Source organism: Postia placenta (assembly GCF_002117355.1).
Source record: "Postia placenta MAD-698-R-SB12 unplaced genomic scaffold POSPLAscaffold_4, whole genome shotgun sequence".
NCBI lineage: Eukaryota > Fungi > Basidiomycota > Agaricomycetes > Polyporales > Adustoporiaceae > Rhodonia > Rhodonia placenta.
In genome coordinates, this window is record NW_020169835.1 from 657748 (window position 1) to 673388 (window position 15641).

The 15641-nt window shown below is 52.5% G+C and overlaps 4 protein-coding genes across 4 annotated transcripts; 3 read left to right on the forward strand and 1 right to left on the reverse strand.

Moving 5' to 3' along the window:
* Positions 1-150: 150 nt before the first annotated feature.
* On the forward strand, positions 151-471 carry POSPLADRAFT_1126390 (hypothetical protein; the record flags this gene model as incomplete). The annotated part of the gene is made up of 1 exon (XM_024483561.1): positions 151-471. A coding segment is annotated over one exon (321 nt), but the record flags the coding sequence as incomplete, so codon positions are not given.
* A 105-nt stretch (positions 472-576) lies between these two features.
* On the forward strand, positions 577-2089 carry POSPLADRAFT_1136951 (hypothetical protein; the record flags this gene model as incomplete). Its single annotated transcript, XM_024484745.1, has 5 exons — positions 577-1073; positions 1127-1506; positions 1560-1709; positions 1762-1946; positions 2006-2089. The coding sequence occupies 5 exons, from the start codon at positions 577-579 to the stop codon at positions 2087-2089; spliced, it is 1296 nt and encodes a 431-aa protein (XP_024340786.1).
* Positions 2090-2608: 519 nt separating this feature from the next.
* Positions 2609-12379, reverse strand: POSPLADRAFT_1137120 (hypothetical protein; the record flags this gene model as incomplete). The annotated part of the gene is made up of 11 exons (XM_024484759.1): positions 2609-2891; positions 2948-3138; positions 3190-3517; positions 3574-3791; positions 3847-4977; positions 5033-5423; positions 5477-8461; positions 8512-8680; positions 8747-9455; positions 9511-10950; positions 11006-12379. The coding sequence occupies 11 exons, from the start codon at positions 12377-12379 to the stop codon at positions 2609-2611; spliced, it is 9219 nt and encodes a 3072-aa protein (XP_024340787.1).
* Positions 12380-13396: 1017 nt separating this feature from the next.
* Positions 13397-15290, forward strand: POSPLADRAFT_1032483 (hypothetical protein; the record flags this gene model as incomplete). The annotated part of the gene is made up of 4 exons (XM_024476860.1): positions 13397-13504; positions 13571-14058; positions 14174-14402; positions 14463-15290. The coding sequence occupies 4 exons, from the start codon at positions 13397-13399 to the stop codon at positions 15288-15290; spliced, it is 1653 nt and encodes a 550-aa protein (XP_024340788.1).
* Positions 15291-15641: the final 351 nt, after the last annotated feature.

Consider the following 15641-nt stretch of genomic DNA (forward strand, 5'->3'; position numbering starts at 1 on the left):
GATCCTATGCAGCAACAGCTATCTTATGGTGCACCCAACGCGCCGCCGCCGCCGCCACCGCCACCGCCGGCGGCGGCAAGCCTATCGGGGACGATGCGATCGCGCAGCGGGACGACGGCGACGAAGTCCAAGAAGGGGATGTTCAATTTCATGTCTGATCTGCTTAATAGTTCGAAGCGGCCAGAAATCAGCACTCCGTATGACCCGGTGCACCTCACGCATGTCGGCTTCAATTCCTCCACCGGCGAATTCACAGGGTTGCCGAAGGAATGGCAACAGCTATTGCAGGAAAGTGGAATCTCGAAGAGCGAGCAAGAGAAGAACCCACAGGCCGTGATGGAGATCGTCAAATTTTACCAAGAGAGCCGGGGCGACACTTCGGTGTGGGACAAGATGGGGACGATTGCTGCTCCCCAGCCTGCATCTCAATCAAAGCAGCAGTACGCTGACGATGGGTATCAGAATCCTGTAAGTGGCCACATTCTTGCCCCCCCAAATGGCCCTTCTCAGCATATATGCTAGCGTACTGCTCCTCCCACGCCTAAGAAATCCTCTCCCGCACCTTCGGGCCAGGGCATGCCCACCGCCCACCGGATTGCACCCCAACCGCCCACGCCGCTCACGCCGGCGCTCGACCGTTCTACCTCGCAGCGACTCCCTGCTTCCAAGCCGCACAAGCCCACCGACCAGCTCTCTCGTTCGCACACCACTCGCGATCGGCGCGAGCCGAATGGCGCTCCGCACCCTCAGGCACTGGGGCCGCCCTCCTCGTTCTCGTCGAAGCCATCCAAGACCTCGCCAGGCTCATCGACGACTGACCTGCAGCTCAAGTCATCGCCATCACAAGGGCGCCGTGACCGATCGCCCAGCTCGCGGTCTGCCCCACAGCAGCCGAGTGCGGCCACTGCGAGCCTGCAGAAGGCCGCCGCGGCGGGTGGGGCGACACCGCGGAGGCGGGAGCGGAAGGAAAAGGACAAGGAGAAAGAGGCGGATATCGTTTCGCGGCTACAGGCGATCTGCACGGATGCGGACCCGACGCGGTTGTATAAGAACTTGGTGAAAGTCGGTGCAGGGTGAGTGACCTCAGTTTGTGTAATCTCGCTCATAATTTGACGGGAGGGTGCAGCGCATCGGGCGGTGTCTACACTGCGTACCAGGTTGGCTCGAACAGTTCTGTTGCAATCAAGCAGATGGACCTTGAGAAGCAGCCCAAGAAGGACCTTATCATCAACGAGATCCTTGTTATGCGTGCCTCGCGGCACCCCAATATCGTGAACTACATCGACTCGTTCTTATATAAGAACGAGCTGTGGGTTGTGATGGAGTACATGGAGGGCGGTTCCCTCACTGACGTTGTAACGGCGAATTTGATGTCCGAGGGCCAGATTGCAGCGGTCTCGAGGGAGACGGCGCAGGGTTTGGAGCATCTGCATCGACATGGAGTCATCCATCGCGACATCAAGAGTGATAACGTCCTGTTGAGTATGAATGGCGACATCAAACTGAGTGAGTCCTGCCTCGTTCAGTTCACTAGAGTGTTCTGACGAATTTTTGTGCAGCGGATTTTGGTTTCTGCGCGCAAATCTCGGATGCGAACTCAAAGCGTACGACGATGGTTGGAACCCCATACTGGATGGCTCCAGAGGTCGTCACCCGGAAGGAATACGGACCCAAGGTTGATGTCTGGAGTCTAGGTATCATGGCAATTGGTATATCCTCGTCCTTTCATTCTTCCTGTCCATTTGTTGACAGAGGCTGCAGAGATGATTGAAGGAGAGCCACCATATCTGAATCAAAACCCGCTGAAGGCACTGTATCTCATTGCTACAAATGGGACACCGACGATTGCCAATCCCGAGGCCCTGTCACCGGTATTCAGAGACTACTTGTCGAAGACCTTGGAAGTCGAAGCCGAGAAGAGGCCGACAGCTGCGGAGATACTCCAGGTATGCTAACGCCTACATCACGTCCTTTTTTCGATTCGACTAAAGAATCACTCATTCAGCACCCCTTCTTCAAATTGTCGGAGCCACTGCGGACACTGGCACCACTCATCAAGGCTGCGAGGGATATAGCCAAGTCTAAGTAACCGTTCAGTTGCATATCGGCTTCTGTGGACCCTCATGATTCCTATGTCACATGATGCGTCTATCTACGTTCTTTCTGTGGATTTCATCTCTGTCGCTGTCCTGTCCAACCCCAAGTCTGATTTGATTTTCTCTGTGTGGCAAGGTTAGTTGCACCACATGGCCGGCTACTGGTACTGTGGTGGCGGTGTCCAGGTTTTTTACAATTGTATTCATACATGATACACCCCGTCCGTGGTTTATACCCGTGACCAGTAATAGCTGTGTCCTGCATTTGTACTTGTGCGTGCGGGATGATATAGACTTGTTGACTAGTGGCAGTCTAGTTGGTGTGACAAATTTTCACGTAAATCATGCCCCCAGGGTGAGAGTTATGGAGGAGATAATCGAAATACATGCATGCTCATAGTATACAATTGCAGTGGTGTGTCATAAGTTATGCTAAATCAGGGATGGATTTGAGTGAAGTGTGGTATGGATTGTGATTATCAGTAGTAAGGCCCCCATCCTGGCATGACGATTCAGCACCGGACAGTATGGAGGTAGTCTATGAGCTTACCCTGATACATTTGCGCGAGGTTACCTGGGTCTGTAGCTTCAGATATGAGCTCGTTGACTGTGTATTCGACGCTGAGGGTTTTCGCTAGTTTCCTCTTGACTGCCGATAGGGCACGATCTGCTGCTTCGTCGGCGGTCCCGCTTGCCATGTCGATGCCGATGGCATAGCGGAATGCTTCTCCTGTCAACTCGTTGACCTCGTTGCTTGATCCTTGCGCCCGCTTCATCTTAAGCTCGCTGGCTGCCCTGAATAGTGGCACAGGAGGTTAAAGCCGGTTTTAGGGTTAAGAAGAAAAACGTACCATGAATGTAACGGGTCATACTTGAACACCTCCAGGACAGTCAGAATCACGTCGGAGCGATCTCGCAGGACACGCAAGGTCTCTTCAGCACATCGCTGGAAGACGCCTTGTGTTCCTGAGATACCCAGGCCATCCACCATGTCAGCAGTCAACCGGAAAGGCACCCTTTCGGGCACAGGTAAGAGTTTTCCCTTGAAATTCAATTAGCTGATACGCGTTTGTGGTGTTTGCAGGCTACTGACCTGATCGAATGCTATGCCCAAATCAATGTGTATAACCTCCCCGGTGACATTATCCATCAAAATATTGGACGTGTGCCTGTCTCCGAGGCCTAGGACGTCCCCAACGATAGATGTTGTCGCGACGCTGCGAGCATATTTCAAGCGCATTGCAAACCATGACGTGGGGTTCTTGTGCTTCTCGGTGAAGTAGTGCCTCATGACAGGTTTGAACCTCTTCTGAAGCTGCAGGAAGAGCACTAAGAGAGGCTCCCGCTCATGATTGCACTCCTTGTGCTTTTTTGCTAGATGCCTGTTTACATCGGAAGCGGACATGTCACCGGGTCGATAGCTAACACAAATATCGATCAGCTTTACGTTATACGCAAGCCGCCTGTCCGTACAAACCGTGAATGAGCTGGGGCGAGCCAGGTACCAAGAGGTGTAGTATTGTCCACAAACTCGAGCACTCCAGCTTGTGAGGCAAGGGGGATTACCTTGTAGTCCCTGACCCCTAGTGTTCGCTTGCGTGTCTCACGATCATCGCGGAGAAGGATATTCACGAGGTCAAAGACCTGTTCCATCACTGCATCCTGTCTAAGATCGTCCCCGCCTTCACCTTTGAACTGGACACCCGTCAGTACGGTCATTTACTATTCGAAGTAAGACCAAATTCCTCACCAATTGTCTGTACTTCCGTCCATCACTTCCTGCACACACAGTAATCTTCGGGAGGTTGACCCCTCCCGCAGTAGAGTACGTCGAGTCGTAACGGCTGATCCACACGCAATGCTTGTATTGTGTACTGGGGTCGACGGGCGTATGTGCGGTGATAACTGGGACACGGATCTTTTGTATTTTCCGGATAAGTAATTCGTCTGGCACCTGGAGTGGACCCTTCGGTGCATGGCGGGACTTGTCTTTGATGGGGTATTTCGCCCATTGGAGACAAGCCCGACAGACAAGCTCGACATCGCGTACTGTATCTCGTCGACGGTCATCCTGCCTGAGACGGTCGAATAGATCGCATGCGGCAGCCGCTCGTTCTGCATGGGTAGAAAGAGATTCCAATCTCCCTGATTGTCTCCTAGAAGAAGCTGCTGATTGGGAGAGGGCATTCTCAGCCGTCAGACAAAAGACTTGATACAGGCTGTGGAAAGGGTGTTCACGGCACATTCGTAATAGAAGTGCCTGTAGATCGGCTTGGTTCTTGGCGGCGTTGGGAGGTGGTGTCTTAGACAGTCTAGCAGCCAACTGGTGTGCAAGGAAGACAAATTTCCGAGAGGGCACTCGATTCAAAGAAGCCCCGAACTCCACCTTGCAGTCTGCCTTCTCGAAGTTTGCCAGCCATAGAGAGCACAGCCTGATGACAGAATCATTGTCGAAAGCGTCGGAGGTGGCCAAACCACGCGCGTACATGTCGACGGATAGGGAGAGGAAGTTGCGGCGAGCGCGGATATGATCGTTGAATTTAATCGTATCCTGTCCTAAGATTTGCTCCGCCGCCTTGAGTTTCCTGTGGAGATCTATGAATTCTTTTGTGCCAGCCTGGGTCTTCTGTATTTGGCACTGGCGCTCCTTGATCTCTTCGTTTTTGCGATCCACATAAACTCTAAATCTCAAGGCATCCGGAGAGTTCACGATGGCATGATACTGTCCTTCCGCGAATATAGCGTACTGATGATAGACACTGGCCTGTTCGTACCGGACATCTTGATTCTCGACTTGACAGAGAATGCTGACCGCGGGATCAAAGTAACGGGAGACGATGTCGCTAGGTTTCTCGAGCGACGCTTCCGAAGACCAAGCTCCCTAATAGCAGGTTGATTTTGTTGTCGAGAATTGCCATTCAATAATATTTACGTACCAGACAAGCTAGCAACGAAGCTCTCTTGATTCTTCCGGGTACACTTTCCGCAGATAGGTCCAGTGGGAGACTACTCAAACTAGTTTGCAGAGATTGTACTGCGAGCTTCGGTTCCTTCATAAGCCACAAGACGTTGGCGAACTCTTGCGATACTTCCCAAGGGGATGGCTCTAACAATGCTTGAGCGCGTGTAATAGAATTCAATGCGATTTGTGCTTGATCGGCCCGCCTTGCAACCCTAGAAAGGGTTACAAGGCACTTAGCCTCGAGGTCTATGAGGCTTCGGGTGAACGGGGACATGAGGGTTCCAATCTGGTCCCGCTGCTCTTTCTGCTGTGCAGACTGTATGAGCGCGAGTCGTGTGGCCATGATTGGTTCTGCGTCATCGAAGCTATATCAGTCAAGTTTTCAGCTACGTGGTATTGTATAAAGACATCGGCTTACGCAAAGTCTGGGTCAATTGTGCTCCAGTCAGCGAGGCTGATGGACTTATTCTGTAGCATCACCTGCGTGGACCGAGCCCTCCAATGCCTCACTTGGCTGAGGCACATGATGTTCTGGGTGACTTGACGAATCTCGGCTAAGTTCTCATCGCCGAGGCACCGCAGATACTGCATCTCAGCAACTAACTCCTGGCGGACAATACGATCGACTGTGCTCTGACTGCGCTCTCGATATACAGCTCGCAAGGCTTTGTACAGAGGAACTCCTGCATTGCGGCTCTCTGTATGCTCTGGTAGGTCCCAAGTCTCAGTGCGCCAACCAAGCTGGTACGTCAAACAATTGGCATCATCGCCTTGTCCGGCGTCATTGGAAATGGCACTCAACGCGGACACGGCGAGTCGATTGAAGCCGAAAGAGTGCAACGACTTCACGAGCCCTTGTGCGTCATTCCCTAGCGTCCTCCGAGCTTCAAACGCAGCACCATGAAACTGGAAGGCTTTGTCCCATTGTTTCTCGTGATGTAGTCGCAACATGAGGAAACGGCGTAGGTCGGTGGTGCTAATACCATAGAATCCATCAGGCTCGTCGATGTGACTGTAAATATCAAAGAGCGTCTCCTCTAGGATGGTGGTGTCCAGCGGTGCATTCTCGCCATACTCGGTTGCCAATTCGAGGAATAGTACCGCCGTAGTATAAGCGCCACATTTGATTGCCTTCTGACTGAGCAATGAGTAGTCAAGATTCAGCCATTGATCGTGGGCAAGAGGCTCTGATGTGTTCGGAGGCCTGAAGTACCGGAGGTGAAGGACTATGTCCACCACAGCATGTAGACAGGAGACACTTGCTTGCTCATAAGCTAGTATAGAGGCAAGGTATCGCGAGATTTCGTCACGCATGGGGAGTCGTTCTCCGGAAGAACTAGCGCGCTCGATTTGGAGCAGCGTGTGAACCAGGACTGGAAGTGTCTCTTCCGCAAAGCTGAGATGCGAATGCAGAATAGTCATCAACGAGCCGAAAAACGGATCGTATGCGCCGAGTGTATCGCAAAGAAGGACAGTGAAAAACGGCACCCAGGTGTCAAGATTTGCGGAAGTATCGATTGCATGCTGTGAATTCAAGCTCTGCGCCAGATCTCGTGTGGCTTTCTGCTCGAATGGAACTGGTCGCTCCTGAAAGTACTGAAGGACCTTGTGTTGGTTGCGAGACCATGCCTGTTGGGTTTCTGCATCGGGAGTGTACGTAGACAGGAGACAACGTAAAGTCAGGTACGCAGCGTGTACTTGGGTGGCGATCGCGGAGTCAAGCATGGTGAGAAGGGAATATATGATAGCGCGACGAGCAGCATCCTGAGTGTCGGCCAAGTCTTTCCTATTAGCATAGGCGCGGTGATAATCGCGCAAAGCGTCACGCCCTTCATGGATATATCCGAAAGTGTTGAGACGACCATGCGTTAACGATAAAATGGAGGTGAATGCGTCCACATCTTCATCTACAAGCTGTGATGCCGGTAGTATGCAGCCCTTGAGATACCAGAAGTCGGATGGGTTCGCTTGTTCGCCTTTGTCAGTAGGCGCACAAGCCAGCTCTCTTAGCCTTCGCACAAGGCGGAATCTGTTCGACGAAAGACGATGGTCTCTGAGGATAGCAGACAATTCGTCGCCTTTCAGATCGTCACGGAGGCGTTGCAGATCATGAGGCAATGTGCGGGGCCAAGCAACAAAGGCCTTCACAACATCCATCTTCAGGACGTCAGTACTGCACAGACGAAGAGCTTGATCTTCAACCCACTCCAGAATTTCTCTTCCAAGTCCCGTGAGGTAAGGGTCCTGGAGGTCCATTGTGTATCCATAAGAGACGCAGCTGATCCGAATCAATATGTCCGAGAGGTTGGTATCCCTTTCAGGCGCTATATGATAGAGATCGAAACTCCACTCCAAGATAGACTCTGCCGCACGAGCGAGGTCCGACTGTGTCATCATGATCGCCGCTATATTGACGAGGGTGTAGAGAAGGGTACGATCTTGAAATTGGTCGTGGCGTAGCGCAACCCAGACGCACAATCCATTCAAAAGCCTCAATTGCTCGTTGACTATTGGCGTTGATTGAATGTCGGAGAACAGGCGATGCAGAACATGGTAACTGGTCGCCATACTCTGTGTCTCCGGTATGTATGAAGCTAGCCAGATCAGCGATCGTAGGATAGTCTTGGTGTCAAAGGAGGGTAGGTTTGGTTCGTGAGGGATGAAGTCGTCAATGCTTCTGTAACGAGACAGCTGGCGGAACGTCGCAACGGTGGCTTCTCCAGGACAAGCGTCAAGTAGAGCAACTGCAATTGGGCCGTGTTCACTGTAATCTTGATCTCCCAATGTGCGCAAGATAGCAACGACAATGGCATCTGCGCTCTGCGCCATATGGAATTGGAGCCGTTCGGGCCCGTCCATGCGTTCCATTCTACGTTTGAGGATCGTCTCCAAGTAGGCCTCGGTCAACTCGGCGTTGTCTGGTTGTGTAGCCATCCCGATGACGACCTGGTAGCCGATAATCTCCGGGAAGCATTCACGAACACCCTCAGCGTCTGTTTTTTGTACCACTTTGCAGTGAGCAGCGAAAAGTTGATGACCGTGTTGTACGTCTTTCCATTCGCCACCAGCAATGAGATTCGTAGGGGTAAATGCATGGAACGCTGCAATGGCGAGCTCTCGCTTGTCCTTAAACCCTAAGAGGCGTGGAGGAAAATCCAGGAAATCCTTCCCGGCTTGACGTATGGAGAAAGCGATCTGGGATGCATAACATGCGAACAGTTCGGATAGTTGGGTGAGCCCCATTCGTGCTGCGACACCAGCCAAGACGGCTTCCATGTGACGTGAATACTCTGACCTCCAAAGAGCTGTTTCCAAGAGATGCCAATAAGGACCACGTCTCACGAGAGAACTCAGTATCATGATGTTGCCCAGGCAAAGCAGTCGAGTGAGCATGTGCTCATACCTGGACAATTTGACATTAACTTGGCCAGGATAAGGCTGGGATTCACTCACTTCTCAACGGTTTTGCCTAGGTGATCGTGCACATTTGTATATAGCTCGAGTTGATTACCGTTGGTATTGCGAGAGATAGTAAACAAGCGCGCGTTTACAACAGCGGCTCGCCATCGGACGCGGATGTCCTCATCCATGCCCATACTTGGGAGTATAGCAGTCGGTGATGCTCGATTGGGAGAGGAGTTGGCCTTACCGCTAATACCATCATCCTCTTCGACATTCTCCTGGTCACTGTCGTCGTCGTCGTCGTCGCCGTTGCCGTACACAGTCCACATCTCCTGCTTCGGGTCCTGTGTGAGATAGGTATCGAGGAAGCGGATAAGTTGATCCCGGATTTTCCATGATCGTACTTTGCCACTTTTTAACATTTTGCAGAAGAATCCCCATAACTCGCGAACTCGCCTGCCAACGGGGCCTGATGCTACGTTGGTCTCTGACCAGACAGAGATAGTGGAATCGAGAAAGTGGATCGTCAACAACTGCAAACGCTCGCTCTTGGAGTAGTCGTAGCGCGTCAGCAGCTCGCCGAACTTGTCGAGGAACATGTTGAGACTGGTGGCGCTCAGGGTCAGTTTTCCTGAACGGATGTTACTGAAGAAAGCTTGAGCAATCGCAAGAAACTGATCATCGTGGCAGTTCAAGACAAGAGTCGTTAGATCTTTGTCACGGGTTGGTTCCCCTGAAGTTGATTCGAGGATTGGAATTATCGAGAGCAGCGACATGCACATTGCGACAACATAGCTGTTCAGGGCCGCATATATAGAACCCTGCTGAGACGCAACTGGGATTTCGACAGTTGCATGAGTCCGGACTGGACCGAAGCCATCGGTTTCATCGACACTGCCCACACCGGACAGCGTTGTCTTGTCACCAGATGCTCCGACAAGAAGGCGGAGGATGTCTCGTGAAGTCGCCATCAAAAGACCGAAAACGTCCTGGACCTGGGAAATATTTGAGCACAGGTCGCCAGAGGAATCATCTCGCTTGTGCACTCACATCAGCATTTTGGAAGACCAGACGTTGAATTTCACGGCGCGCTGCCATGATCTGCTCGATCCGCTGATCCGCTTCTGGTCGAAGTGTCTTCAAGACCTGTCGCTTAGTACCGGTGCCTTCGTCAGGCAGGACCAGGGTCTCCCAATCAACAAAGTTGTCCTGCTTGGTTGTGACAAGCACCAAGGGCTGCAGTCCTGCCATAAGCAGTGCACGTTCCTCCACCGTCCATCGCGAGTCTTTCAGGCAAGGGACCATTGAGCCAAGGTGTCTACACGCCGCCTGGATGACCCGCCTCGTAGACCGTGTGCCGTTCATGACCAGGCCTGCTTCGAAACACAGAGCGGCTACAGATAGATCAAGCGAACATCGGATTCCTTCTGCCGTCAGATGTCCTGCCGCTTCCCTGTTCTCCCACGCAGTTTGGGATTCCTCGAGGGCCTTCAAGAAGAAAGTGGACACTCTGCGCTCTCGAGGTCCAGGCTGACTGAGATCGTGGACCTCGGTAAGCGTAGCGTGCCTTCCAGAACTTGTGTTGTCAGCGGGGGTATTAGGGCTTGCCGATAGATTGTCTGGCTTGTGACCGATATCTTGAGACATCGAGAGACGAGCGGACAACAAGAATTCGCGGATGACGGCGGTGCGGTGATAATTAACCAAAGTCTCTACGATTGCACAGTCGGGAAGTAGCATACTATGCACGAGGCTACTTCTCGTCGATAAAGCGCAGACACTTTCTAAAAGCATCATAATATCCCCAGAGGAATTCAGGGGCATCCGCAGTTTCTTCCCAGGTTCCACCCTCCAAGCGTCGGTGAGCCAAGTGAGCGTTTTTTCCTCGAGTTGCATCCTGTACAGGCGGACATCCTGGCTGGCCACCTGCAATGCAAGAACCAGGAAGGAACAGACGGAGTCGTATGGAAATGGGGGCCCCTGGACGTCGATATCCTTTGCCAGCGACTCAATCTCGGACAGAACGCGCTGCGAGGTGAGGAGCACTCGAGCATGCGACAACAAGATGAACGCTGTATGACAGGCCGCCCGAGATACGCCCGAGTTGTTGATTCGCCGCATTGCGTGCGTCCAAACTGTATCCCATAGGCCGGTATCATGCTGCGGCATTCGGGAATGTGAGGTATTAACCGCATGAGCGATCGCCGCCAGACACAAAAATGTCCACGATTGAACTGCGCTATCCTCGAATGAGATGAATTGGAGAAGAACGGCTTGTGCGTCTTGCTGAAGACCATTGTGCAGTATGGGCCAGTATTGATCAATGAAGAACAAGAGGATTTGCAAGTAGTATGCCCGGCTATTGGACGAGGTTTGCACCTTGATATGGTCTAAAAGCATCGCGACAGGATTTTCCAGCCGAGCACGCTTGGTAGCACTTCTACTACTACTGATTCCAGCTAAGTGGCTGGACTCAGCGAGATGGTAGAGCTTGAATGAGAAGGCACGTTAGCCACATATATGAAATGAGATGTTAAACAGCTACCTTCTCTGTGCAATCAGCTTGCAGCTCCAATACTGCCCAAGCGAGCGCCTGGTTCGAGTCGAAGTGCCAACCATACCGGAATGTATCCGCGATGAAGGCTCCACACGTCCCGGCCTCTCCATTAGGTTCAACAACCTGCAGACGGAGGCAATCCAGGGACAAGCCGTGGACACCCCACCGGTTCTCCACCTCGGCGTTAAGTAGATGCCACAATTTCGCCACGCCATCGCCGTAGGCGAACTCGGGCATCTCACCTTCCGTAGTCGGCTGAGCGGTCAGAAAAGGAAGAAGTGACCTTATAACGACGACAAGGTCCTGCTTCATCTTCTGATTCTTCGTTCCCCACATACCGATTAACCCATCCCATGCTTCGTGTGCGAATTTGCTAACCACCTTGCGTGCGTTCAAGGAAACGTGAGAGAGTGCAGCGGAAACCGCTACTAAATAATCATGGTGTAAAGATGAATCGCCCGGGTTTGTGCGGATGAAACGCGCTAGACGGTGAAAGAGAGCGGGAAGCACTTTTTCATATTTGGGGGAAAGGAGGGGAATGGAAGATGAACGTAGCAGCAACGAGAGTATCGACATGAACTCTACCTGCTCGGCTGAGACAGGGCGAAATCGTGGGGCCGGGCTAGCAGTTGCCCGTCCAGGTTTCTGACTTGGACTACGATGCTTGCGTTTTCGCTGCGATACCGGTGTCGCGGAGACCGACGTATGGAAGTCCTCATCCTCGCCAAATCGAGAGGTGCCGTCTGCATCTATCTCCATGCTCTCATCCTCGTCTGTGTCATTATCTTGGACCTCTTCGACTTCCTCTAATTGCCTCCGCACAGAGTCTTTGAGAACAACGTTCAAGCCAAGCTCTAAAAGCCTGACCCACGTCTCCTCTTGCAAGTGCTCTAGGTGCGGCCTCCAAGCCAAAATGCAGCGGACAGCCTTCGCGTAGTCCAAGGCCACGGGAGCAAAGAGCTCACCCTTGTGAATCATTGTCTGGAGTAAATGAACGAGGACTGTCTTAACCACCTTGGTGTTGATTCGCCCCACACTACGTTCGATCAACCAGCGAACACCGGCGGCGGCGTCGGCCAGCCTGCGGGTAGCTGCCGCGACAGAGGAGCTCTTCTTAGAAAAAGCGGACTTCTCATTCAACACAGCAGTAAAGAGAGCCTGAAATACAACGAGCCAGGCACGCCCGTCTCCAGCTTCGTCGAGATTGAGGACTGTTCCATCGAGAGCGAAGATAGTACGCAGCGAGGATAGACCTTCTTGGCGTTCTTTGATTTTATCGCTCCTGAGTTGGTCAAGGACGACTGTAAGACTGCTGGTGTTTCTGCTGCTGGTTCTAGTCGTAGTGTCGCGTCGCGGGGGCATTGGCGTTAGACTACAAGGATGAAACGAATAACGGGGGCGCGCTGCAGACGCGGTGCATGAAAGTGGCGCTCCTTCCAAATGAGTTTGATGATGCTTGTTTGTCCCAGCGCCCGTATATAACGCCGCGGTCGTATGAAAATTTTCATCTTGTCTATGTCCTCTCCAATCTATCAAGCTCGTATGCGCTCTCTATTATTTCTGTTGTGCTAGTCTGTCCTTTTATTTCCAGTATCGCATCTAACTGCGGCGTCTTTCTGCCCGGGCAGCAACTTATGCTTCCACTCTGCACCGGTTCTGGTGAATCGCCAAAATCAACGGACTATCTGTCTAATCAGCAGATAGTAGGCACTTACGAAATGTGATGACTTCATACTGTTGAAGTGCTTCATGGTTTTATGTTGCCGTACATTTTACTGTCTCCCGAAGCTAGTAGAAGTCTTATATGTACAATATACTACAATCGATCTATCATTGTTACACGCATTCTGTTCAGTCAGCCAAATGCACATGAGTTTTGCGCCTCGCGTCCCTGCAAACATCTCGAACTTAAACCGCTCATCGTCGTCTTCACTTTTATCTTGCTGCATTCGACTCTGCTGATCGCCCCACAGGGCCTGGTAAAAGGAATGTCGACCTGTCTTCGCGTAGCTATTGTCATCCCCGCTGTCGGACGTCGGGTTGTGCTGACCTGCGAACGCAAGCATCCATTCGCGTTGGGTCGGGGGTGAATACCATGCAGGCACAGTATGGGCTTAGTGTGTCTCCCAGTGGTTATAAGCTTATTATCGTTCGTTATACGCTATTCTCGACATCCAACTGCCCTAGACTACTTTTCGCGGTGGTGGGGTGCGGATCCGGCGAACTTGCGAATCAGAAGGAGATAAGATAAGATCCCATTGCTCACTCAATCTAATTGTAACTTGAGTAGCGTTGTGTTCCACACCACTTCGACCTCCACATAGGCACTTGCTCGCTGGTCAGCAGTACTTTGTTTGTGCAGGGACTTGTACTCAGAACATGCCAAACCTGGCCGATGAAATCGTGAACTTCCATGCTCTACCTGCTGATGTCCTGTTTCAGATATGTCAGGACTTGAGCGTGGCGGACATTCTTGCTTTGCGACAGGTGTGGACATGATTGACACGCTCTACACACATGTGGTGACATCTGGCGGCTCACAAGCTGTGATAGACATGCCGTACCCTTCACAATCTCACACAAGAGCGCAGCATTTGGCACGATGTACTGCATACCGAGCTTCTAAGTCGCGGTCTTCCCGTGCCCGGACTGCTTGGACGGCCGCTGGCGTCCTTGGCAGCACTAGAGCTCGAGCACGTCACAACGAAGGCAATCAGTCTATGCCGAACATGGCGCTCAGCGAAACCGAGGCATACACAACAATTTGACTTGGCACCAGAAGACTTGCCGCCCGACTCTCGTGCCAGGAACATTAGCGTTAGATTCCTCCCAGGCAGAGGTAATCAGTGGCTGCTGGTGACTACTCTGTACAATGAACATGTGGCCCTCAAGAACTACCTGATCCATTGCTGGGACGTCACCGCAAACCCACCGAAATGCATCGCCCTATTGCGTTCCATGAGTATCGCCGGCTTGAGGGTCAATACGGATCCAGATCATCCCGCAATACTAGCCCTTTCCTGCAGAGAGAGCGAAGATATGTGCGTTAATTTGTCTCACAAGGGCGTATCACGTTTTGCAGCCCCGCTGTCTCCAGCCTCCCCATATTTGCAGGTTTCTCAGGCCCTGTGGCTGATGTGAGCGTCCGTAATGCAGGGTGACTACTTCCATATACTCAATCAACTTCGCCGCAAACGACAAGTATTCTGCTTTCATATTACTTCACGAGTTCCCAAGCTCTCGAAAACCGGTCTCCCTGCACGGCTCAACTTTTGTCGCCACCGACAGCGACAATGTTGTCCGCCTCGTGGATATTGATACCCAGCGTATCAAGTATGATCTGCATGTCCCCTCGGATCCCGATAATGCGACTTTGTACCCTGGGGTACGTTCCTACATTTTCAGCATCTCACTGGGTGCAGAGCAAAGCTCATACCAAGGATAGGAGCAAAGATGCATAGACTCTTTGATGTTCGGCAACTACATCCTCACTTTCTGCAGACAATGGATCTACGTGTATTTCTTGCAATCCGAGGCACCCCCAGATGCTCTCAAACCCGAACATCTGGAGCCAGTTTCCAGTCATAAGTGGCAATATAAGATCGACACCCTCGTCGTACAACCCCGTGCGCATGCCCCGCCTTACGTCGAATCCCGTGCTCCCGCTCTCCCGCTCATCGACATCGTCATCCGCTTCGATACCCCATTCCACTGGCCCTCCAACATCATCCACCACTATGCGCTCTACCCGGCGCGCGACTATCCCACCAAGGATCGCACACCATCCCACGACGGCCTCTGCGTGCCATACCTTTGCAAGTGCGGGGGCATCCCCTTCATGCTGCGCTCGATCCCCTCACCTGTGCGCCTCTTCACTTCCCATGACATCGTCCTTGGGCGCACCGGCACCGCGCTGTGGCTGGACGCTCAGACCGCCGACAGCGGCCCGGTGGAGGCAGGCATCCGCGGACAGCGCATTGCGGGCAGCTGCGTCGCGCACAATTCGCAGAAGGGGATGCCGGGCACAACCTCTCCGGAGGGACGGCCCAGAGTGAACGATTGGTACGGCCCCGGCATCATCGCGGAGACGTGGGGCGGCGGGCGGACAGGCGGAGCGAACATGCGCTTCTCGTCTAGAATCACAGAGTTTGTCATGCATGGCGACGAGGATAAATGGATTACACTCGCGGTAGATGACGAGGAGGGCCGGATCGCCATTGGCACTCTTACTGGCCAGGTTTCGCTGTATGAGTACACGCCGAGGATAGAGTAGATTCCTCGGCTTGCATTCACAAATATGTACAACAAGAAAATACAAATCTATGTTATCATACAGTGATTGTCTTGTCTCGGCGGATGCATCAGGTAATGCTACGCGGTGGGACAAAAATAAATATTGAGACCCGTAGGTCTACCACTCCGGGAAAGCGTGTCATCCTTGTGCAGGGGCCATGCTAATCTTCTCTGTATCGTTCCAATTTTTTCGTATGTCACCCCGAAGGGGACAACGTTGGATGTAAGCGAAGGGGGATGGAGAGCGGGCGTTTGCATTTCGTTCAGCCTGCGGGTGCTGCGCCTGGACGGCGGTCCCTGAGTACTGAGTTCTCGATCACCTTCCTTCGGA